Here is a 26,507-nt window from a genome sequence, read left to right on the forward strand (position 1 = left end):
GGATGGCCAGTAGGTTTCTGCTTTCTTTTCTGGAACACCATAATATTAGTTTTCTTCTGGCTGATTGGCAGTGGCCATGTGCTGCTGAAGGTCTCTAGGATTTTCAGATGATCTTGGAGTCCTTTCTCAGTTGGTGATAACAGCAGGAGGTCATCCTCATACAGCAGAAATTTCACCTGGGTGTCATGTAGGGCGAGTCTTGGTGCTGAGGAGGACTCTAGGGCCCCCGCCAGCTCAATGATGTAGATGTTACGATTAATCCCTACAGTTTAAAGCGTGCCCTAAAAACTCATTTGTTCAGATTGGCCTAACGCCTCAAAGCATTAACCTAACTATCCCTGTGTGGCCTATTAAAAAAAACAAAACAAAAACAATCAGGTTCCTCGCATCCTGTTCTCATACACTTTATGCAGTTAATAGCTCTCTGTGTCTGTACTGCTACATACTTAGGCAGTTAACTGGTTCATGCAGCTTTACATGAACACCCGAGCCTAACTATGGCTGGTCCGAATAACTAAAGTAATTGTTACCATCCACCTCTCGTGTCTCCCCTTTTCCTCATAGTTTGTAAGTTTGTAAGCTTGCAAGCAGGGCCCTCATTCCTCCTGGTATCTATTTTGAACTGTGATTTCTGTTATGCTGTAATGTTTATTGTCTGTACAGGTCCCTTCTATAATTTGTAAAGCGCTGCGGAATATGTTGGCGCTATATAAATAAAAGTCATAGTTACTCACCGATAACGGTGTTTCTCGGAGCCCATGACAGCACTACGGAGAGAGGGGATCCACCCTTCAGGGACAGGAAACCTACAGATAAAAGGGCGGTACCTCTCCCTCGCATCAGTTGGTTTACAGAGCATCGGAGGACCTCCAGGTTAGTTACAACAGAGAAAAAAATCATATTATAACATTTCTTAAAAAAAGGAACCCCGTGCCTAGACTATATTATATAAACTATATAAATCATATGTAATTAAAAGGTGCTCACCACACTCGTGATGGGAGGGAATAAGCGAGTGCTGTCATGGGCTCCGAGAAACACCGTTATCGGTGAGTAACTGAATTTCTCGGTCCCCCATGACAGCACTACGGAGAGAATTGCAGAGACTAAGCTTAGGGAGGGACCACCGCCTCGAGAACCCTTCTCCCGAAGGTCAAGTCAGACACAGAGGCTAGATTTAATCTATAGTGTCTAAAAAAGGTTGACGGTGATGACAAGGTGGCCGCCTTACAGATTTGTTCTATTGATACCTCTGACCTCTCAGCCCATGAGGTAGCTACTGCTCTTGTGGAATGTGCTCTTATACAATCCGGGATCTTGAAGGGAGTTAGTCCTTGCAGCAGATCTGCTGCGCTGCGTGGACTGACTGCTAGACCTACTTCTTCTGGAACTCTTGGGGTCCACCTTCTTATGGTGCTGCTGCCTGGGCTGCAGTTGCTGCTGTGGATCGCTGTCCTCCATGGTTACAGGGAGATAGTGCGACAACTATGTGTGCATTATCTCCCTATTTGAATCCGGTGCCACCTCCGGCATTCTACCCGCACTTCCGGTCCTGCGCACATCCACCCGGGAGAGGAGACTACCGCGCATGCGCGCGGAGATGACCCGGAAGTTAATGCCACATTTCCGGAGCGGCGGCCATCTTTCTGCACCCGGAGCGTGCAGTAGCCGGCACAGGAGCTCAGGGTGACCAGCGCCCCTTCCTCCCTCAGAGTCTGGCGGCGTTCTCTCCCCCGCACACCCTGAAGAACCCCTCGGTTCCAGCGGTGGCGGCTTCGGGTGCCGGACAAGCTGCAGCAGGAGCATCCTCGCTGCTGGAACCCGACTGCCCGGTCCCGGTCCGTGAAACGGCTTCTCAGGTACCACCAAGAAGAAGAGGTTCCCCGTCAGGGACAGGAAACCAACTGATGCGAGGGAGAGGTACTGCCCTTTTATTTGTAGGTTTCCTGTCCCTGAAGGGTGGATCCCCTCTCTCCGTAGTGCTGTCATGGGGGCCTGAGAAATAATAATTATTATTAGATGTTAAAGAGTGTAGGACTGAGGCTGCAGCCTTGTCTCACTCCTCGGCTCTGTTGGAAACAGGCCGTCCTCCTTCCGTTGAGCTTCACACTGCAACTGTTCTCAGTGTAGGAGCTTCGGATGACGTCATATGTTTTGCCTCCTATTCCGCTCCCCAGCAGTTTTAGGAATAGTCCGGGGTGCCACACTGAGTCGAAGGCCTTCTTGAAGTCCACAAAACAAGCGTATATCTTCCCGTTCTTTGTATTGTGGACGTGGCTCTTGATGAGGCTGTGCAGAGTGTAGATGTGGTCAGTGGTGCGGTGGTTTGGCATGAACCCTGCTTGGCTCTTGCGGAGGACGTTCTGCTCAGTGAGGAAGGTGAGGATCCTCTTGTTCAGGATGCAGTTGAATTTACCCAGGTTGCTGCTGACATATCCCATGGTAGTTTGATGGGTCGTACTTGTCCCCGATTTTGTGTATAGGGGTTGTGTGGCCTTGGTTCCAGTTTTTGGGGAAGCAGCCAGCCTGCAGTACAATATTAAATAGTTTTGGTATCTCAACCTGGATGTCTGGAGGGCTGTATTTCAGCATTTCTGGGAGGATCCCATCTGGACCGCTGGCTTTTTTACCTTTTATCTGTGTGATCCTTTCTGTTGTTTCTGACAGTGCGAATGGTGTATCCAGAGGATTTTGGAAATCTTTGAACTTTTCCTCCATTATCTTTCAGTTTTTTTTTTTTTTTTTTTTTTTTACAAGCACTTTTTGTGCCAGGTTCAGATCTTCACTTGGGATGTCATTCTAAAGGTCCTTGAAGTACTGGAGCCAGATGTTGCCACTCTGGATGTGGAGGCTGTTGCTTTTCTGGTTGCATCCAATGTGATTCCACAGTTCCCAAAATTTATTGTCTTCAAGGGCATCTTGGAGTTGGAGGAGTTTGGTGGAGATTTGGTTTTGCTTTTTCTTTCTGAGGATGGTTTTGTAATTTCGTTGTATGGTGTGGTAGGCTTCTCAGAGTCGGGTTGTTTGGGTCTCTGTGTATTTTATTTGAGGCCATTCTTAGGGCCTTCCGTATGGTCTTGCATTCTTTGTCAAATCAGTTGTTGGGATTTTGTTTACTGGGCCTCTTGTTGGTGCTTCTTTTCAGGTCTGATATTTCTGCCATGGTACAAAGAATGTCGTTAAGGTCTCTTACCGCTAGGTGTACTTCTTCTGGGTTAAGTCCATACAAGTTATTATGGAAGCGGTGGAGTTTCTCCTTGATCTCTGGTCTGTTCATGGCATCTTTATATTTTTGGACTGACATCTTGGACCATTTGAAGGATGGTGGCAAGCTAAAGACGCCGGTCTTTTGCGGGGTTTGTGAGGGTGATTTCTTTGTGGATTTGATGTATAGGAGCATTTGGTTGCGGTCTGACAGATGTGTTTGTGGGGTAACTATAAGGGCGCCAATGTTTGTAGGGTCCATATCTGTGACGGCATAGTCTATCACACTGCTGCCCACATGGGAGTTTAGGGTATGTTTTCCCAGTGAGTCTCCCTTGCGGCCATTGAGGATACAAAGTTCAAGGCTTCGGCATACTTTCAAGAGCGTTCGGCCGCTTTTATTTACTGTGCAGTCGTAGCTGTTCCTGTCAGTGTGCACTGGGTTGTCACAGTCGGTATCTGCTCCAAATATATAGATGTTTCCATCAGTGGTCAGGTAGTCTCTTTCCCTTCCCGTTCTTGCATTGAGGTCTCCGTAGGCGAGAACATTACCCAGAGCCTGGAAATGGGCAGCTTCAGTCTTTATGGTCTCAAAGCTGTCTGGGTTGAAGTATGGAGACTCTGGAGGAGCTAGGTAAGCTGCGCAGTGGTAGAAGTCAGCCCGGTATGTGAGGATGGAGCGGCTTATTCTTATCCAGATGTGGCCGTCTCCTCTCTTCAATGCTCTGATATGTTCATGGAGCTCCTCTTTGTACCAGACTAATATTTCTCCTGAGCTCCGGCCCCGTTTGAGGTTTTTGTTTTTCAGGGCGGAGACAGAATTCCCTGTATCCGATGGGGACATAGGATTCATTATTTGCCTTAGTCCATGTTTCAAGGAGGATCTATATCAATGTCTTTCAGTCTTTGGTTAAAGTCTGGGTCGTCTATCTTACATCCAAAGGCTGAAGAGTTCAGGCCCTGGATGTTTCTGCTACTAATGATTAGGGTTGACATTGTGTGGCTGTATACCTTGTAATGGGCTGTCCTGCATAGGACATCTTGGATTGCTGACTGGTGATCTTGTTGTAGGCAATTGGTCCAGTCGCGTGAGTTGCTTGCATATGGAGCTGATCATGGTCTTTATTTCTGCCAGCTCACTGACCTGCTTCACTCTGTGTGGGGCGGTTGGTGTCTTCCATGGTTTGTCTCTCTCATGGGCTAGTTTTGCATACAGGTTGCAGTTTTCAGTTTGTTGAGCATATTCCGTTTTAGGTCTGTTAGTTGGTGATCTTTCTACAGGTTTGCGGTTTGTATGGTGTCTTGGTCCGGAGACTCTGTTCAGTACAATGTCTAAGTTCTTTGGCAAGAAGGCTGACTCCTTGGTTGTTGAGATGTTTGTCATCATACAGGTGGTGGTTTATGACTGGATGTTGTGCTAGGGTGATGTCTAGTATTATATTGATCATGGCTACTAGTTATCTGTTGACGTCTTGGGTAATGCATTTGAAGGAATCTTTTCTTGGCAGCAGAGATGACAGGATGATCTTGCTGCCGGGAAACTTCTGTTGCGTGGCCTCTGCTAGCTGACACAATTGACCTGCTACCTGCTGGTGTTGGTCCTGGAGATTGTTGGTGCCTGTATGTGTGATGTGGTTTGGGTTGGTGAAATATGGATTGTCAATTACGGCCGTTGCTTGTTCTATAGTTAAGCAGCGGATTTTGGAGACCCTTTTTCCTGGGAAGAGCCGCCTTGTATTGCGGTATTTTCCATTTCAGTCTATACTCAGGACTATATCAGGAGATGGTGGTTGGCTACTCCTATGGGAGCTTCTGTTTGCCTTCTTCTTATTGCTCTGTCCTTTTGTGGTCTGATGTGGTTCCAGACTTGGGGTTTGTTTGGTGCTTGGCACTGGCCCATCCTGTTTTTCTTGGTTATTTTCAGCTTTGCTCTCAATATTTAGGCAGTTATTTAAGTTAGTGGTGATATGGCTGTTAGGTGAAGGCACAATGAGAGAAATCTCCTTCCCTGGGTCACCCCCCTGTGTTAGTGGTGTTGTCTGGCTCTTTAGGTTTACCATTTCTACTTTTAATTTAGCATTTTCATGCCGTAGTTCATATAGCTCATGTTTGATTTCCTGCACCGCCGAGTCCAGTACACACTTCAGTCTGGTTATTTCTGCATCTGTTGCATCATTTGTCTGTCTTTGAATCTGTTCCTTAAGCAGTGTGAAGTCCCTCTCCAGCTGAGACAGGCATTCTCTAAGGGTGTCCAAAGAGGGGAGTGAATTATTAGGTCTTTGGGATGCAGGGGGGGTCCCTGGTGGTCTTTTTTGTACGTGTGGGCCCATCACTTTCTACGTGCTGGCTTTACTACTTTATATTTTTGAGCCTTGACTTTGATATGAGGGAAGATTTCCTCAAACGCCTAAAGGTTGTACTAATTGCCCTGTATGACTATTATGCCAGCGTGGTAGAGATTAATGGTGAGGGAGACATCCTCATTTTGTGGGTCTTTTACTCCGATTTGTCGGCCCCTGCTGATGCCACCTTTTAGAATGTTTTTATAGTATTTGCACAAGGCTGTGTGCCATGCCTCAGGCTGCTCACTATAAAACAGGTAATTTGTCATTCTATTCTCTTAAAGTACCGTCACATTAAGCGACGCTGCAGCGATATAGACAATGATCCGATCGCTGCAGCGTCGCTGTTTAGGTCGCTGTAGAGATGTCAAACACAGCAGCTCCACAACGATGCAGGAGCGATCCTGTGACGTAGCGGTGAGGCACTTATCGTTCTCACAGGTCGTTAGCTCCATGTTTAACATTGCTGATATCGTAGCTTTTGCTGTCAAACACGACGATACACGCCGATCTGACGACCAAAGAAAGTTCTGGACTTCTAGCTCCGACCAGCGATATCACAGCAGGATCCAGATCGCTGCTGCGTGTCAAACACAACGAGATCGCTAACCAGGACGCTGCAACGTCACGGATCGTTGTCGTTCTCGTTGGAAAGTTGTTTAGTGTGAAGGTACCTTTAGTAAAGTCTACAAAGAGAGTTTCTGGTTCATCTTTGATGATGGAATGATTTATGGCCTTTCTTTCATACTCCTGTGATCTCTGGGATATGTTATCTCCTTGGCGCCTGAGACCCTGCCATCTGCTGGGGATGCAGCACTGACCTCTGGTAGGGGGCTTAGCCATAGTGCTGGAATTTTCATTGTCCAAAATCTTATTTCTTTCAATGCTTCTTATTTTATATTGTGCTTGTTCTCTATGGTGATTCTATAGGTTTTGATGCTACAGGGTTCAATGCTATAGGGTTTGGAGATGCAGAGAGATGGCCTTACCTCTTGGTGTTTAGCGCTTGGGTCTTCCAGCTTTCATATGCTCTGCTGCTTGAAGCCTGTGCTGGGGGTAGATCTTCCTTATCTAAATTCCTCTATCCATCTCTCTCTATATATCTATCTATCTCTATACCTATCCATCTCTCTCTCTCTATATATATATATATATATATATATATATATATATATATATATATATATATATATATATATATATATATATATATATATACATATACATATACATACATACATACACACATCTCTCTCTATATCTGTTTATATCTATCTATATACAGTATGTTTCCAAAATTGTGCTGATGTAAAGTAGATGTGGGAAATATTATTAACTATTATGTGAGACCTTTCTCTTCGATTTAAGGGCACAAAATTTGAAAGTTTGAAAGTTACTAAATTTGTCACATTTCTGTTATCCTACACCCCACCCCCACCCCACCCATTAAACAAAAGTCATATCGAAGAAATTTTACAGCTATCGTACAATATGACACACAAAAAAAAAACCAATCTCAGAATCAGTGTGATCCGCTGAAGAGGTCCAAAATTATGACCTCAAAGTGACACTGGTCAGAATTGTAAAATATGGCCTGGCCATGAAGGTGAAAACATGCTTGGGGGATGAAGGGGTTAATCCATGACAGACATAGCATGTCATGACCTTGGAACTGACACCTGCTCATGATATGCTATGTCTGTCATTGGTCGTTAAGGGAATAAATGTATATAATTTTGTTATGTATGTGGTCAATGAGTAGTCAAAATAAAAACTAAACAAAAATCTAATTCACAATGGACCAAAGAAAAAAAAAAACCCTAAATAAATAAAAAAAAAACAAAAAACAAACAAAAAAAAAACTTATTCGGTCTATATTTTCTTGTGTGGGAAATACGTAAGCTACTTACGGGTAGCGGTGTGTTTCAGGAGCCCATGACAGCACCACGAGAGAGAGGATCCGCCCTTCAGGGACAGGAAACCTTCAGACATAAAAGGGCGGCACCTCTCCCCTCCGTCAGTTGGTTTACAGAGCATGAGAGAATCTCCTAGGTTAGTAGCATATAAACATTAAAACATGGTACAATTCACCCAGTGAATAAACTTAGGACCTAATGGGAAGAAGGTGCTGACCCATACAAGAAGAGAGGGTAGGGAATATAAGGGTGCTGTCATGGGCTCCTGAAAAACACCGCTACCCGTAAGTAGCTTACGTATTTATTCAGTCGCCATGACAGCACCACGAGAGACTTTCAGAGAAGTAAAAGAGACTAGGGAGGGACAACTGCTTCAAGCACCCTTCTTCCGATTGTGAGATCTGAGGAGGTACCCAAATCTAGTCTATAGTGCTTAAGAAAAGTAGACGGAGAAGACCATGTGGCCGCCTTACAAATGTCTTCAATCGATACCTCCGATCTTTCTGCCCAGGAAGTAGCCATGGCCCGAGTGGAGTGAGCTTTTATACCCTCTGGGATTTGCACACCACCTGCTGAATAAGCCAGAGAAATTGCCTCCCTGATCCATCTAGCTAACGTGTTTTTGGACACCCTAAGTCCCTTTCTAACTCCCTGGAAGGATACAAATAGGGAATTATCTTTTTTCCAAGTATTAGTAGCCGAAATATATTTAAGAAGACATCTTCTTACATCTAGCGAATGGAATTTTCGTTCTTTATCATTAGTGGGGTTAGAACAAAACGAAGGTAAAACAACTTCCTGTAATCTATGGAATTTTGAAGCTACTTTCGGAAGGTAAAGAGGATCAGGTTTTAAGATAACTCTATCTTCTCTAAACTGCATGTATGGAAGCTGTCTAGATAGAGCTTGCAGGTCACTAACCCTTCTTGCGGATGTGAGCGCGACTAAAAGGGCAGTTTTGAAGGATAGGATTTTAATTGGCACTTTGTCAATAGGTTCAAATGGTGCTTCCATTAGAGCGGAAAGCACAAAATTTAGGTCCCACGGAACCAATTTTTGTTTAATTAGAGGTCTGGACCTAGACGCAGCCTTGAAAAATCTAGATATCCAGTGATTATTGGTTAATTTACTATTATACAGAGCCCCCAGGGCGGATACCTGAACTCAGAGTGCTTGTGGCCAGTCCCATCTGTAACACCTTTTGCAAAAATTCCAAAATTCTCTTAATACAGATTTTTTGGCCGATATGTGACCATGAAGCCTCTAAAAAATTTTTCAAAATTCTGACGTAGATATTTGTTGTGGATGGTTTTCTATTTTTTAGTAGCGTGTTTATAAGGTCTTGAGAAAACCCCTTTGCCCTTAACAGTGACCTTTCAAACCTTTCAAATTCCACGCCGCTAGATGTAAGTTGGCGACTCGTGGATGGAGAACTGGGCCCTGGGAGAGGAGATCCGGTGTTTCTGGAAGAATCCAAGGCTGAGAAATGGACATCTTCCTCAGCCAAGGAAACCATGATCTTCGGGGCCAGAACGGGGCTATCATGATTACCCGGGCCTTGTCTTCCCGTATCTTCCTCAGAACTAATGGTATTAAATTTAGAGGGGGAAAGACATAAGCGAGACTGAAGTGCCATGAAATTGAGAGAGCGTCCACTGCATATGGGTTTTCTCTGGGGTTTAAGGAGCAGAAACGATGTAGTTTCCTGTTTTCCTTGTTCGCGAAAAGGTCTATGTCTGGGCACCCCCATAAGCGTACAATCTGATTGAAGGTAGTCTGGTTCAAGGTCCAATCTCCCTGTCCGAGTTTGTTGCGGCTTAAATAGTCGGCCACGACATTGAGTTTCCCCTTTATGTGGAGAGCCGTAAGAGACAGAAGATGTTTTTCGGCCATCTGAAAAATATGATCCGCAACATTCATTAATGAATTTGACCGAGTACCCCCTTGATGATTAATATAGGCTACAGTCACTTGGTTATCTGAGAGCACTCTGACATGTCTACCCTGAAGAGGTATGAGGAAATTACTTAAGGCGCGTTCCACCGCTAACAACTCTTTTAAGTTGGATGTCAAGTTCTGTTCGGGTTGGGACCATAGTCCTTGAATGCAACTATTTCCCATGTGCGTTCCCCATCCCCTGGGACTAGCATCTGTAGTTATTATTCTTGACACGTCGTTTGTCCAGGGAATCCCTCTACATAAATTCGTTGTGAGTGTCCACCAATGTAAAGATTGTATAGATTCAGTGGATATTGAAAATATACCGTCCAGGTGCCCTGACAAGCGACGGGTGTTATGTAATATGTAGCGGCCTAGTGTGGTATTGGGCCCAGAGAACCGCCGGGATACACGATGTAAGGGACCCTAAAAGACATCGCTTTTCTCAGAGAGATTGATGGGTTCTTGACAGTTTTAATCACTAATTGACGAATCTTATTTACTTTTGCAACTGGAAGGCGACATTCCTGTATGCCAGAATCTATGATCAGGCCCAAAAATTCCTGTATCTTACAGGGTTGTAAGCGGGACTTAAGATTAATTATCCACCCCAATTCCTGCAATACTGATGTTACTTTCCCCAATTGGTCAGTACAGTGTGATTCCGAATGACCAACAATCAATAGGTCATCCAGATAGGGTATTATTAAGACGTCCTGCTCGTGAAGGTGTGCCATGACCTCCGCCATTACTTTAGTGAATACCCGGGGTGCGACCGCGACTCCAAAGGGAAGCGCTCGGTATTGGAAGTGTTCTATAGAGTCATTAATTGAAACTGCCACTCTAAGAAATTGTTGGTGGTCTGTGTGTATTGGGATATGGTAATAGGCGTCTTTCAAGTCTAAGACAACCATGAAACAGCTGTTAAACAAGAGCTTTATTGCCGTTTTTACCGACTCCATTTTGAAGGAGGGAACCAGCAGAAATTTATTCAGACCTTTCAAATTAATGATCGTACGGAAGGATCCATCAGGTTTTTTAACCAGAAAGAAAGGGGAATAGAACTCTTTACCTTTCTGTACTGTGGGTACTCTAATCAGCACTCCCTTTTGCTGTAGATCCTGGACCTCCGACTCTAGAGCCAACTGTTCTGTAGAAGAAGAACGGACAGGTGTTATACAAAATTTGTTTTGGGGAAAGTCTGAAACTCGAACTTTAGACCAGTCGAAATAACACTAAGGATCCATGGGCTATTAGAAATTTTCAACCAGGCAGGAAAGAAGGCTGAAAGTCTTCCCCTCACCTGGTCCAGCAGTCATTGAGGCTTTTTATAGTCCCGAGGGGTGTTAAACATATAGCCTCTACCTCTTTTCTTGTTACTGTCCTGTCTGGATCTTTCTCTAATTGATCTTCTGCGGTTGTACCATCCTTTGTTGTATTCCAGTCTGTATGGGGGTCTTCCCAGGAAGAGGAACCTTTTTTTTATTATCGCCGGCTTTCTCTAATAATTCGTCCAGTACTGGCCCAAAAAAATGTGTCCCTTCACAGGGAATGCCACACAATTTTGACCTTGCCTGTAAATCTCCCGGCCAACATTTAATCCATAAAGCGCTGCGGGCTGCATTTGATAGAGCCGAAGACCTTGCGGCTAATTTTACCGAATCCACCGAAGCGTCTGAGAGAAAAGCTGCTGCCTCCTGAATTATAGGAAGGGAAGATAGGATTTCATTCCTAGGGACTTTGTTCTTAAGTTGGTCTTCTAGACGGTCAAGCCACACCATTAGTGACCGAGCAGTACATGTGGCCGCAATTGCTGGCCTCAGGGATCCTGCCGCTGTTTCCCAGGCCCCTTTAAGAAAAACGTCAGCCTTTCTATCTAACAGGTCTTTTAAGTTGCCCAAATCTTCGAATGGTAGCGAGGTCTTTTTACATGCTTTGGCAACGGCTGCGTCTAATCTCGGGGCTTTATCCCAAGAGGACGATGCCTCTTCCTCAAAAGGATACCTTCTCTTGAACGCCGGTGGGAGTGAACCTTTCCTTTCAGGTTTCTTCCACTCCTTTGTGATTAGAGTCTTTATTTTATCAACCACCGGAAAAGATCTACGGGATTTTTTATCCAACCCCTTAAACATTATGTCCTGCATAGACCACTCTGACGGAGGTTCCTCAATCCCCATAGTGTTATTTACCGCTTTAACTAGCCGATTCACTTTATCTAGTGGTAAACAAGAATATCCTGACTCAACGTCTATAGATGAAGAGGAAGACGGAGAGGACTCTGAGGTTAGCTCAGCCGAGTCTGACTCAAATCCTGAAACTGGGGAACTAAGTTTTTTCCCTTTTTTAGAGTCTGTTTTTTGGGAAAGAGACCTAATAGAACCCATGACTTCTTGTCTAACCATATCCCTCAAGGTAGACGTAAGGTCGGGAGCTTCTTCCTCTATAAGGCGCTGTATGCAAGGTCTGCACAGCTTTTTCTCATAAGTATCCGGGAGTAGATCCCCACACTCTCCACATTCCCTGTGTTTGGACTTGGCGGTACATTTTCTCCCCTAATAAGGATAAAGGGGGACATAAACAGGGACATAGGATCACTAGGTGAACTTTCACGTAGATCACTTACCCAGATGCGTAGTGAATGGTACCGTAGATAATGGGGGGTCCTTCCTGGCCAAAGTAGTCTTATGACCTGAGGACTTGCTTGACTTTTGAACACTTTTGGCTCCACCAGCGCGACTACTGCCACTAGATCGACGCTGGGAGATGGCACGGGTCTCTTCAAGAGGCTGAGGCTGCTGCCGCACCTGCGGTGCTTCCTGCTCCGGCGACTCCATTATAATAAAGGGTCAGAGACATGCAGCAGCCGCCATATTGCCCTTAAATTCTGCCCCCAACGGTACCACCCCCGGATGGGGGTCAGCAGGAAAATCCACGTGCCCTGCCCGGTACACTGCTAATTGGCCCCCGCTCGTAAAGCCGCGCCCCCAGCCCAGGCCCCGGCACATCCCCGCCTCTGCCCCAAAACGCCGACAGCCCCGTGTGGCCATTGCGCATGCCCAGCCGCGCCAATGGACTACGCCGCTACGTCATCAGGAGGCGCCGACGGGGACGTCGCTCGCTCGAGAATGCCCCTTCCGGCTACAGGCGCTCCCACCGCAAAAGCAGGAAAATAAAGCGCTACATACGGCGCGGCCACCGCACATGCTCAGCTGCGCCTATGGACCGCGCCGGCCGCGTCATTAGGAAGCGCCACCAGAGACGTCACCCGGAACGCCCCCCAGCAAGCGCGGCGAGCCCACGGACACATGGCTGGTGTAGAGGCAGGAAGCGACCGGACCCTAGCGCAAACACAGCTCCAGAGCAGGTAGCCTATACTTACCTCGTACCTGCAGCAAAAAAGGGTCACCCAGAAGCAAGCCGTTTCAGAAGGCTGCTTCTCTCTACTGTCACCTGACACAAGCAGTCCCCATGCTGTGTGGAGCTTCCGGCGCCCTGACTAGTCCGAGGTAGGGGCCCTCCCGCTACCTGCATCGGACCACCAGGACTGGGAAATCTTCCTTAATCTTCAACCTTCTTCATGAGGTCTTGCCTGAAGAGGTTCGCCTGTCAGGGACAGGAAACCAACTGACGGAGGGGAGAGGTGCCGCCCTTTTATGTCTGAAGGTTTCCTGTCCCTGAAGGGCGGATCCCCTCTCTCGTGGTGCTGTCATGGCGACTGAATAAAACCTTAGTTTCTAGGCAAACAATTGAGCTGCGTGTGAAGTTCTCCTCCTGCCATGAGACTAGGAATGATTAGATACATACCTATTTTTTGATCTTCATTTGATGGAGTCAAAGTGTCCAGTGCAGGAATACAACGGAGTAAGGCACAACCACCTCCCAACACAATGCCTTCTTCTACAGCAGCTCGTGTTGCATTTAATGCATCGGTTACTCTGTCTTTTTTTTCATTAACTTCAACATCACTGGTTCCACCAACCTGTAGTATTAAAAAAAAAAGTGATTTAACATAACACTGACCCTAAAGACATGTAGGTAGGAAAGAGCACTTAAATATTTTTTCATTTAGCAATACTTAGTTTGAACAGTAATTCTATGCTAACAGACTGTCTTAAAGGTCAGTGGCTTTATCATGCTTTAAGGGTCAGTGACTTTTTATCATGCTAAACGAATACGTGAACTAAGTGAACGGAGACCCCCACCCAACAAGTGACATCAGGGCTAACACAATCATATTATATCACTATTAAATCCAAAAATATGATGTGCTAAACACATACATATATATCAAACCCATCCGTAACACTCTAATCACTCACCATTGGGGAAGTGAACGGACAAAGCACATCTCACCACAATTAGAGTTAAAATACTATTTTTATTACAAATTTCTTAAAATTTAACTCAATAATTAAAATACAAATCAAGACCTCAGATGTGAGAGACACCTGGCTAGAGAATCCTTTGGGCTGTGGAGTCAGTAAGCCACAGTTGCGACTCCGACTCATGGATTTTATCAGGTTCCGACTCAGACTCTGGCTCCTTCATAAATGACCAATTCATAACAATAAATTTACTGTTGTAAAATATTAACATCGTGCTTATTCAGTTTCTCACCATCATATAAGTAATCAGACCACTTAGAGCAAAAACTATATTAGAATACAATTCGAATATAGCAAATTTATAAACTTTTCTAAACTCTTGTAAGTAAATATGCAATAAACACTTGTGCAGTTAATAAGAAGAAATCTATAAATTTGTCCTCAGAAAAAGTATTGCCTCTGTCAGATCCTCCTATGGATGCCCTCAAATCTGATCTATGTATTTTGAGAGCAGAGAACAACCTCTACACTAACTTGGGTTGGTGGCAAAGCAGTAACCACTCGGGCAACATCTCTGACAATGTCAGGATACAGAGGAATCGCTTGTTGCACTGTTATTTTTGATGAACGGTCAAATTTCTCAATTTCTTTCAGTGCACATGAAAAATTCTGCTGAAATGTACTGGCTGTGTTCTTTGATGGGGTTGACTTCTATGCGGGAACGCTTTTTGCACGGTCCTTGTGTTCCAAATATTTTTCGAAATTAAATTCTTCATCAGTTGATGAGGGTGAAGATGTGGCAGGACAACCAAATTCTTCTTGTTCCTCCTGACTGTTCTGCAACCCTTTCATCCTTACTGCTATTTCAAACAGAGCTTCTTTTCCTTTAGTTAGCTGTTAATCATCTAGAAGAATCCGATGCAGTGGGTCTACATAAACAGCTGCCAAAAGAATGTTATTTTGTAATAGTAGCTCCTCTCTCCTTTTCATTGATCTGTAGCAATGCCACTTGCAATTAACCCTCCTCTTTGGGACAGGCGAAACATCAGGTTCTTCCACTCCTTTAAGAAAATACCTGGAGTTAAGTCCTCTGCTTGTAATTTTTTAGTCACTGTAAATGGGTGCTCTAGCAATTTTTCCAGCTCAGTCACCTGATTCCACTGACTTTAATTTAGCGTCAGTTGAGGGTTAGCCATGTCTACAAGAAAGGTTTTCAGTTCAACCAAGCGCTGAATCATTAAGTAAGCACTGCCCCATCGTGTGGCTTGATCAATAATTGCCCCTTTTCCAGCACGTCTCTTCAAAATTGAGTCAACTTTAGGGGTTCTGGCAACAGCAGCCAATTTTCGCACCTTGCCAATCAGTGCAGCAGCATGTCTTTCTTGCAGACTGTCTCTTATAGCCAGCTGTAGCGTATGCACAACACAGCGCATGTGATGAATGAAAGAATGTATTGACAGTTTCAAAAAGATCATCTAAACTATCATGTTGCTGTTCATCTGAAGCAGCTTCAGTTTGCTCCTCCTCTATTTCAAACATTTCTGTGTCTGTGGACCCAGAATGTTCTTCTAGTTGCTGGTCACCATCATTACTCTCATTCATTAGCTTAATAGTACTTATCATATTTGAAGCATTGTCAGTTACGACAGAAAGAACTTGCTCTTTTTTAAGTTCATAGTCTTGCAGAACCTTTTCCACCAAGACCTGGAGAAACTCACTGGTGTGATGAGCTTTGGTGTCTTTTACTGCCAATGTCTTGGTAACTTATTTCATTTTTGTCACAAACAAATCGGACACTGATGGCAAAATAGTTCACTCTGTGACGTGTGCAGGCATCCATTTTAAGAAACAGAAAAGCGTCCCTTGAGAGTTTTTTTTAGTTCCTTTTGTTTAAAAGCTTCTTCGATTACTAATTTTCTAATACTCTCTCTCCAGAGAAACACCAAGCTTGCGGGCCATTTCCCCATTCAGACACATACAAGCTGGTCGTGAAAATAATGAAATAGGCACACTATCCTTTACAACAAGCTCTATGATCTGTTTTTTAAATGTATCTACTGTCATTGTCACAGTAACTTTGTCACTGACAAAATATCTCGCAACTGATGGCTGCAAAGTTCTCTGCTCCTTTGTTTGGCTGGAAGAGCTGGGCACTGGTTCATTGGTTTGGATGCAGTCTCTCATCCACTGCTTTCAGTACTTCTGGATGAAAGCGCTGTAAATGTCTCTTTAGATTAGAAGCTCTGGTAGGACCATTTTTATCTTTGCCTGAATATGCACTGATCTTGGCTTCACAGCATTTGTTTTCGTCTGGATCATTTGTCATACACTGACAGACATAATGTTTTCTATCTTGAGTGATGGCGAAATGTTCAAATACAGCTGATTTAAGGTGACGCTTCTTTGACATTCTCAGGTTTTTAATTCTGCATTCACAAACCAAATGACAATTGTTATTTCCTAAAAACAATTGTACAAAATTATTGCCAGGTCTACAACTGATATAGTGGTCAGTAATACTGTTATTCCTCATGTACTCACAGTTAACTGATGCAAAGTTTGCGGAAAGGATAAAACTTCTTAGTCTTCCTCTTCTGAGTAGCAGCTGTGAGATGCTTGGAAGACGCACACCTAGTAAACATCTAGTCTAGAGGAGGAGTTTTACTATTAAGAATTTGCAACACATTTTCACTTTCAGTTTCATACATTGTAAGTAGGGGGGTTGGGGCAGCATGAGGTTAACAAAGTATAAGATTAGATAAGGGCAGTGGAGAACAGTGACACACAAGAAGTAAGAAATGTCTATCTCCAGCAGAACTGCTTATCACTGTTGTTCATAGTTTGATAGAACATATATTTGAGTAACATTTATAAAATTCATATGAAAGTTCAATTATGAAATATTAATATATTTTTTTTTAAAGCTGGAGTCGGTACATTTCTACCAACTCCAACCAAAACTAACTCCGACTCCACAGCCCTGCTTTATACACATTCAATATCATATCATGTTGCTAAATAGCATTGTAGTAAGTCAATGAGAGGGATAAATTCAAACAATTCCTGCAACCCCTAAGCTAATAATACAGAACAGACCAAACGTTTGGACACACCCTCTCATTTAAAGATTTTTCTGTATTTTCATGACTATGAAAATTGTACATTCACACTTAAGGCATCAAAACTATGAATTAACACATGTGGAATAATATACTTAACAAAAAAAGTGTGAAACAACTGAAAATAGGTCTTATATTCTAGATTCTTCAAAGTAGCCACCTTTTGCTTTCATGTCTGCTTTGCACACTTTTGGCATTCTCTTGATGAGCTTCAAGAGGTAGTCACCCGGAATGGTCTTCCAACAATCGAAGGAGTTCCCAGAGATGCTTAGCACTTGTTGGCCCTTTTGCCTTCACTCTGCGGTCCAGCTCACCCCAAATGGGTTCAGATCTGGTGAATGGGGAGGCCAGGTCATCTGGCGTAGAGCCCCATCACTCTCCTTCTTGGTCAAATAGCCCTTACACAGCCAGGAGGTGTTTTGGGGTCATTGTCCTGTTGAAAAATAAATGATGGTCCAACTAAACGCAAACCGGATGGAATAGCATGCCGCTGCAAGATGCTGTGGTAGTCATGCTGATTCAGTATGCCTTCAATTTTGAATAAATCCCCAACAGTGTCACCAACAAAGCACCATCACACCTCCTCCTCCATGCTTCACGGTGGGAACCAGGCATGTAGGAGTCCCATCCGTTCACCTTTTCTGCATCGCACAAAGACACGGTGGTTGGACCCAAAGATCTCAAATTTGGACTAATCAGAACAAAGCACAGATTTCCACTGGTCTAATGTCCATTCCTTGTGTTCCTTAGCCCAAACAAGTCTCTTCTCCTTGTTGCCCGTCCTTAGCAGTGGTTTCCTAGGAATTTCAAACTTTAATCCAGAACGTCATACCACAGAAAAACATTAATTACAGTTCCCACGTGTGCTTTACATCAGCACCATTTGTAAAAAAAAATATATATTTTATTTTGTTAGCCTTTTAGGAGGTTTAATATTGTAGCAGTAAATTGGCTCGGTCCACTAAGTGGCTTAAAGGGAACCTGTCCGGTCCTTCATGCCCTCTAACCTAGCAGCATTCACATATGTATTACTAAATTCCATGCCTAACCAGCCCTTATAATCTTATTCACTTAAATCTATGTACTAAAAATACATATTTGAGCGCAGTTTTTCTTATGCTAATTAGTCCATTGACTAGTCGATGGGACATTAGTTTCCCCAGACTAGTCAGCCCTCTAAGCATGTTATCACATCCATATGAGCAAGATTTGCAAGAAGCTCCCTGCAAATCTAACGTATGCGCACAGCTCTATTCAGCAGTGTCATTGTGCCTCAAGTTGGGGGAATGCTTCCCAGCTTCAAAGGCGCACTGCGCCTTCAAGTAGCCTGAAAATCCCAGGAGAAAGGCAGAAGAAAGATGTATGCAATGATGAACTGATATATAAAAATACTCAAAAGTCCACTGCAGAATCTAAAGCAACCACTTGTCTTGGTATAGAAGTATGTGTGGGCTGCAAAAAGCCAAAAAAGGACCTCTCCAATCAGTAGGACTGTGACAAACTATGTCAACACTGCTGGTCAGTGTGATGGCTGAAGTAGACAGGAAAGAACGGGACTTTCCACTAGTGCAGAAGTCTAAAGTGTAAAGATCATAACAGGCCAAAACAGATGGAGCACACTCGGTTTGCTCGCATAAGTAGTAAAATTGGATACAGCCTCTTCCAGGAAAAAATAGTCCAAAAGGTATAGGAAAAGAAAAAAAAAAAAAAAAAGGTAAAAAATATATAAATAAAAGAAGATACGCCCTTCAAGAACAGGACGCCTACAGACATAAAAAGGGCGGCACACCTCCCACCTATCAGTTGGTTTACAGAGCACGAGAGGACCTGCCATTGTTAATTGCAAAATACATCTTCGTGCGAACACCAAAAATTTCAAACGTGATTATATATTAGTGAAAGAAGTGCTCACTCACACTTGAAGGGAGGAAATCATGGGCTCCGCAAAATCCTGTTACCCGTAAGTAACAGACTTTATTCGATCGCCATAACAGCACCACAAGAGAATTATGGAGGTAAGAATTCAGAAAGGAATCACAGCCTGAAGCACCAGAAATGGTTTATTCCGAAAGTGAGGTTGGAAGAGGAACCCATATCAAGTCTGTAATGCTTATAGAAAGTGAAAGGAGAAGACCATGCAACTGCCTTACATACAGTACAGACCAAAAGTTTGGACACACCTCATTTAAAGATTTTTCTGTATTTTCATGACTATGAAAATTGTACATTCACACTGAAGGCATCAAACTATGAATTAACACATGTGGAATTATATACTTAACAAAAAAGTGTGAAACAACTGAAATTATGTCTTATATTCTAGGTTCTTCAAAGTAGCCACCTTTTGCATTGATGAATGCTTTGCACACTCTTGGCATTCTCTTGATGAGCATCAAGAGGTAGTCATCGGAAATGGTCTTCCAACAATCTTGAAGGAGTTCCCAGAGATGCTTAGCACTTGTTGGCCCTTTTGCCTTCACTCTGCGGTCCAGCTCACCCCAAATGGGTTCAGATCTGGTGAATGGGGAGGCCAGGTCATCTGGCGTAGAGCCCCATCACTCTCCTTCTTGGTCAAATAGCCCTTACACAGCCAGGAGGTGTTTTGGGGTCATTGTCCTGTTGAAAAATAAATGATGGTCCAACTAAACGCAAACCGGATGGAATAGCATGCCGCTGCAAGATGCTGTGGTAGTCATGCTGATTCAGTATGCCTTCAATTTTGAATAAATCCCCAACAGTGTCACCAACAAAGCACCATCACACCTCCTCCTCCATGCTTCACGGTGGGAACCAGGCATGTAGGAGTCCCATCCGTTCACCTTTTCTGCATCGCACAAAGACACGGTGGTTGGACCCAAAGATCTCAAATTTGGACTAATCAGAACAAAGCACAGATTTCCACTGGTCTAATGTCCATTCCTTGTGTTCTCTAGCCCAAACAAGTCTCTTCTGCTTGTTGCCTATCCTTAGCAGTGGTTTCCTAGCAGCTATTTTACCATGAAGGCCTGCTGCACAAAGTCTCCTCTTAACAGTTGTTGTAGAGATGTGTCTGCTGCTAGAACTCTGTGTGGCATTGACCTGGTCTCTAATCTGAGCTGCTGTTAACCTGCGATTTCTGAGGCTGGTGACTCGGATAAACTTATCCTCAGAAGCAGAGGTGACTCTTGGTCTTCCTTTCCTGGGGAGATCCTCATGTATGCCAGGTTTCTTTGTAGCGCTTGATGGATTTTGCCACTGCACTTGGGGGACACTTTCAAAGTTTTCCCAATCTTTTTGGACTGACTGACCTTAATTTCTAAAAGTAACAATGGCCACTCGTTTTTCTTTACTTAGAATTTATATTATGGCAAGAAAAAAGCAGCTAACAGTCTATTCAGTGGGACTAACAGCTGTGTATCCACTAGACTTCTGTACAACACAACTGATGGTCCCAACCCCATTTATAAGGCAAGAAACCCCACTTATTAAACCTGACAGGGCACACCTGTGAATTGAAAACCATTCCCGGTGACTACCTCTTGAAGCTCATCAAGAGAATGCCAAGAGTGTGCAAAGCAGTCAAAGCAAAAGGTGGCTATTTTGAAGAACCTAGAATATAAGACAATTTCAGTTGTTTCACACTTTTTTGTTAAGTATATAATTCCACGTGTGTTAATTCATAGTTTTGATGCCTTCAGTGTGAATGTACAATTTTCATAGTCATGAAAATACAGAAAAAACTTTAAATGAGAAGGCGTGTCCAAACTTTTGGTCTGTACTGTATGTGAAATCAAAACCTCAGCATATGAGGCTCTAGGCTCAAGTTATAGCACAAACGCATGAGGCTAGCATCAGCCCAGAGGCCTAGGCAATCAGCAATATTACACCGTGCCCTTACCACATGTGCTGGCTCAACACCAACTAGAAGAACAGGGGGAGCTGGTAAGGCCAAAAGTCCACCATGGAGCGAAGCAGCGTCACAACAGGAATGCTGCATTACTGCAGATGATACACAGGCTGGATGTTGGCCACGGACAGTTTGACAGGGGTAAGGGAAGGCAGAGACCCCCTCAACCCCCTGAGTCCATACAATGAACCTCCACAGGCTATCTTCACTCTACATAGTTATTAAGGTTGAAGGAAGACTTTAAGTCCATCTAGTTCAACCCATAGCCTAACCTAACATGCCCTAACATGTTGATCCAGAGGAAGGCAAAAAAAAACCATGTGGCAGAGTAAGCTCCACCTTGGGGAAAAAAATTCCTTCCCGACTCCACATACGGCAATCAGACTAGTTCCCTGGATCAACACCCTATCAAGGAATCTAGTGTATGTACCCTGTAACATTATACTTTTCCAGAAAGGTATCCAGTCCCCTCTTAAATTTAAGTAATGAATCACTCATTACAACATCATACGGCAGAGAGTTCCACAGTCTCACTGCTCTTACAGTAAAGAATCCGCGTCTGCTATTATGCTTAAACCTTTTTTCCTCCAGACGTAGAGGATGCCCTCTTGTCCCTGTCTCAGGTCTATGATTAAAAAGATCATCAGAAAGGTCTTTGTACTGTACCCGCATATTTATACATCTAGGAGCAACCTCTAATACAACTGTCCCCTGGAGGGTGGAGGTGTTTTAACTCTCTGTGATCCTGTCCCGCTATAGGTCAAGGAAGGACTACCTCTATGGTACTGTCCGGAGGGACGAACTGGAACATTGTATTTTCTTTTTTGTTAAAAATAAAAACAGTGTTGACCTCAAATAGTGAATTCATTTGAGTAATCAACCAGTCCTAGACCAGCATGGTCTCTATTTTTCCCATCTACAATGCAAAAGAGAGGATACAAAAAAAATAGTTTTATTATTCTACAACTCTACACTGGTCAATAGTGTCAACATTATCTAAATTCCATGAATACCTAATAGCAACTGGGTCAAATAAGGTAAGGATGAGGCGAAATCAACAGATAAATGGCACTGGTCTATAATTACCTTTAGCACGGCTACTCCATCAGAAAGCTTAGCCAGTCTCTCATTCAACTTTTCCTTTTCATATTCACTATTTGTAGATTCTAATTGTTCTTGAATTTCTTGAATTCGTTTCTCAATTTGAGCCTTTTCGCCTCTTCCTTTTAGAAGCATAGAATCATCTTTAGTAACAATAACTTCACCCACTTTTCCAAAGTCATGTGGCTGAATGTCTTCAATATTCAAGTTTAAACCCTCTTCCCCAAACACCTAGTAAAGAAAACACAAACATTTTAACAATTAAGTAGATGAACACACTCACTAAATTATTACAGTGTATACACACACATATCACTTAAGAAGGGATGTGTGAGGTAGTGAAAGATAGTAACAATTTCATCAAATGGTGGGGAAGATTAAGCGAAATAACGCTAAACATTCCAGCATGCAGCCAGGCCAATATTGCTCACGGAAAGAAAAAAAAAAACCTTTAAATTAAGACCAGCACAATTTTAATCAATCAATTAGTAAAATGAAACATGCAAAAGAAAGAAAAGAAACCTCAATCAAATTAAGTATTTGGTGCGACCAACATTTGTCTTTAAAACATCACATCATTAATTCTTCTATGTACACTTGCACAGTTTTTGAAAAACTCGAAAAGAAGGTGGTTACAAACATATTAAGAGAATTGACCACAGATCTGTGAGTGCAGGCTTGTCCAAACTATCTCTTCACGTAATCCCACAATGACTGGAAGTTCTGCTCAGTTGGGGCCATTTCATCACCCCAAGGACTCATTCTTAATGCTTCAGACCAATACACCATTTTGTGGGAATAAAACTAAAAACTATGTTAAGTCTGCAAGCGATTTACAGAATTGGGACAAGTAAGAGAGATAGAAGAGAAGTTGTGCTTGTGCCATCCACAATAAGCAACAGCTGTTATACTAAAAAAAAGGTCACCTTGCCATATTTGATGGGTAGTGATGAGCAAGCAAGTATACTCGTTACTCGAGATTTCCTGAGCACGCTCGGGTGTCCGAGTATTTTTTAGTGTTAGGAGATTTAGTTTTCATGGCCGTAGCTGAATGATTTACATCTGCTAGCCAGCTTGATTACATGTGGGGATTCCCTAGCAACCAGGCAACCCCCACATGTACTTATCCTGGCTAGCAGCTGTAAATCATGCAGCTGCGTCAACAAAAACTAAACCTCCGAGCACTTAGGCCTCTTTCACACTTCCGTCTTTTAGAATCAGTCACAATCCGTCAAAGTGTTGACAAGACGGATCCTGTGCAGACTGTAAAAACGGATGCACTGGATCCTGTTTGATGGCTCCGTCGACGCAGCAGCTGCAGGAAAAATGGCTTAAATTAAAGGAATAGAAATCCTTTCAGGCATGCTCAGTGTAAATAAACGGAATCTGTTGCTGGATTCCGTTATTTGACGGACAGCAACGGATCCTGCTCCCATAGGCTTCCATTCTAGCCGATGGACGCCGCAGGATCCGTTGCTGTACGTTTTTTCGACGCAGACAAGAGTTACATTGAACGTTTTTCCCAGATGACGGTCCACCAAAACACGACGGATCCGTCGCACGACGGATGCGACGTGTCGAGATCAGTCGGTAATACAAGTCTAAGGGGAAAAAACGGATCCTGTGGGCACATTTGCAAGATCCGTTTTTTTCCCAAAACGATGCATTGCAACGGATCTGAAAAGACAGAAGTGTGAAAGAGGCCTTACAAATACTCAGACCTCCCAGAGCATGCTCGAGAAATCTTGAGCAATGAGTATATTCGCTCATCACTATCGATGGGCGCTCATGAAGTGGGTAATTTGTGTGCCAAGAACCTTCATTTTTAACCCCTTCCCGACCTTTGACGCAGCGTATGCATCATGAAAACCTGTGCCAATCCGACCTGTGACGCAGCATATGCGTCATGGTCGGATCGCGTCCCTGCAGGCCGGGTGAAAGGGTTAACTCCAATTTCACCCGACATGCAGGGACAGGGGGAGTGGTACTACAGCCCAGGTGGGGTGGCTTCGCCCCCCCCGTGGCTACGATCGCTCTGATTGGCTGTTGAAAGTGAAACAGCCAATCAGAGCAATCTGTAATATTTCACCTATGAAAATTGGTGAAATATTACAATCCAGCCATGGCCGATGCTGCAATAGCATTGGCCATGGCTGGAGACCCCGATCTGGCCCCCCCACCGACTGATAGCGGTGTTCTGCAGCCGCCGTCAGTGTTCTGTACCCCTCCGTCCTGTCCTAAGCGCCTTCCTCTCCCCTCCGCCCCTCCCCCTTCCTCCCCCCCCCCGCTGTCCGATCGCACCCCCCCCATACTTACCTAGTCCCGGTGTCCCTCCCGGTGTCCTTGGTCTTCTCGCATGGGCGCCTCCATCTTGGAAAATGGCAGGCGCATGCGCAGTGTGCCCGCCGAATCTGCCGGCCGATTCGTTCCCTGTACATTTTGATCGCTGTGATAAGTTCTATCACAGCGATCAAAATAAAAAAAAAAAAAGTAAATAACCCCCCCCCCCCCTTTTACCACCCCCATCGGTAGGGCCAATAATAAAATACAGAAAATATATTTATTTTTGTTTTTCCATTGCACTTAGGGCTAGGGTTGCACTTAGGGCTAGGGTTGCACTTAGGGCTAGGGTTGCACTTAGGGCTAGGGTTGCACTTAGGGCTAGGGTTGCACTTAGGGCTAGGGTTGCACTTAGGGCTAGGGTTGCACTTAGGGCTAGGGTTGCACTTAGGGCTAGGGTTGCACTTAGGGCTAGGGTTGCACTTAGGGCTAGAATTAGGGTTAGGGTTACAATTAGGGTTAGAATTAGGCTATGTGCACACGGTGCGGATTTGGCTGCGGAAACGCAGCGGATTGGTCACTGCGGATTCGTAGCAGTTTTCCATCGCGTTTACAGTACCACGTAAACCTATGGAAAACCAAATCCGCTGTGCCCATGGTGCGGAAAATACAGCGCGGAAACACTGTGTTCTATTTTCCGCAGCATGTCAATTCTTTGTGCGGATTCTGCAGCGTTTTACACCTGCTCCATAATGAATCCGCAGGTGAAATCCACACAAAAAACACTGGAAATCCGTGGTAAATCTGCAGGTAAAGCGCAGTGCGTTTTACCTGCAGATTTTTCAAAAACGGTGCGGAAAAATCTGCACACAAATCTGCAACGTGGGCACATAGCCTTAGGGTTAGGGATGGAATAAGGGTTAAGACTAGGGTTAGGGGTGTGTTGGGGTTAGGGTTGTGGTTAGGGTTGGGATTAGGGTTGGAGTTAGAATTGAGGGGTTTCCACTGTTTAGGCACATCAGGGGGTCTCCAAACGTGACATGGCGCCACCATTAATTCCAGCCAATCTTGCGTTGAGAAAGTCAAATGGTGCTCTCTCCCTTCCGAGCCCTGACGTGTGCCCAAACAGTGGTTTACCCCCACATATGGGGTACCAGCGTACTCAGGAGAAACTGAACAACTTTTGGGGTCCAATTTCTCCTGTAACCTATGGGAAAACAAAAAATTGTGGGCTAAAAAATTATTTTTGAGGAAAGAAAAATGATGTTTTTATTTTCACGGCTCTGCGTTATAAACTCCTGTGAAGCACTTGGGGGTTCAAAGTGCTCACCACACATCTAGATAAGTTCCTTTGGGGGTCTAGTTTCCAAAATGGGGTCACTTGTGGGGGGTTTCTACAGTTTAGGCACATCAGGGGCTCTGCAAACGCAATGTGACGCCCGCAGAGCATTCCATCAAAGTCTGCATTTCAAAACGTCACTACTTCACTTCCGAGCCCCGGCATGTGCCCAAACAGTGGTTTACCCCCACATATGGGGTATCAGCGTACTCAGGACAAACTGGACAACAACATTTGGGGTCCAATTTCTCCTGTTACCCTTGGGAAAATAAAAAATTGTGGGCTAAAAAAAAATCATTTTTGAGGAAAGAAAAATTATTTTTTAATTTTCACTGCTGAGTTATAAGCTTCTGTGAAGCACCTGGGGGTTTAAAGTGCTCACTGTGCCTCTAGATAAGTTCCTTGCGGGGTCTAGTTTCCAAAATGGCGTCACTTGTGGGGGAGCTCCAATGTTTAGGCACACAGGGGCTCTTCAAACGCAACATGGTGTCCGTGTCATGTCGGACACTGTTCAGACCAGGTCGTCCGACCGACAGCGGTAATTCCGCTTTTGACCACTATTTGCTCATTGGCGTTGGCTAGATTTTATCTAGTTGTTCCGGTGTTAATTTACCTTGTCCTCGGATTGGAAGCTGGGCCTTTAAATAGTTCTCCTGATCATTGGGCGTCGCCGATTATAGCTTCTGTCTTGCGCATTTGTTATCTTGGTCTGGAGTGGAGAGCTGGTCGTTGGAGAATTGTTGCTGGTGGTGTATTTTCCCTTGTCTTATTTACTCCTTCCTATATTTGTGTTTATTTTTCCCTGCACATTTATAGTGTATTCCTGAGTGACTGCCGCGTGGTGTATATTTTCCTTTATCCTTGTTTGTGCTAACTGTGGGAATTGGTGTATTGCATTCACTGGGTGGAGGGCGCAGGCTTCCAGCTCAGGGTTGAATCAGGAAGCAGGGTGAGGTTCGAGGCCTGAACATGCACACCATCAGTGTAAACTTCAGGTAGCGGGCCAGTCAGGATTCCCCTAGTCTGAGGGAAATTGCAGGGACCCGGGTTATTAGCT

At 44.2% G+C, this 26,507-nt stretch overlaps 1 protein-coding gene across 2 annotated transcripts in view; it reads right to left on the bottom strand.

Moving 5' to 3' along the window:
- Window positions 1-26,507, bottom strand: part of HSPD1 (heat shock protein family D (Hsp60) member 1) — a 270,102-nt gene that overhangs the window by 118,427 nt on the left and 125,168 nt on the right. For both annotated transcript variants that reach the window (XM_077275640.1, XM_077275641.1), the window contains exons 9-10: window positions 21,817-22,062; window positions 13,205-13,379 (exon numbers count right to left, since the gene is read on the bottom strand). In XM_077275640.1, the coding sequence (XP_077131755.1) occupies window positions 13,205-13,379; window positions 21,817-22,062 (421 nt within the window). The remainder of the gene's footprint in view (window positions 1-13,204; window positions 13,380-21,816; window positions 22,063-26,507) is intronic.

This window comes from Ranitomeya variabilis, chromosome 7 (genome assembly GCF_051348905.1).
Source record: "Ranitomeya variabilis isolate aRanVar5 chromosome 7, aRanVar5.hap1, whole genome shotgun sequence".
NCBI classification, from domain to species: Eukaryota; Metazoa; Chordata; class Amphibia; order Anura; family Dendrobatidae; genus Ranitomeya; species Ranitomeya variabilis.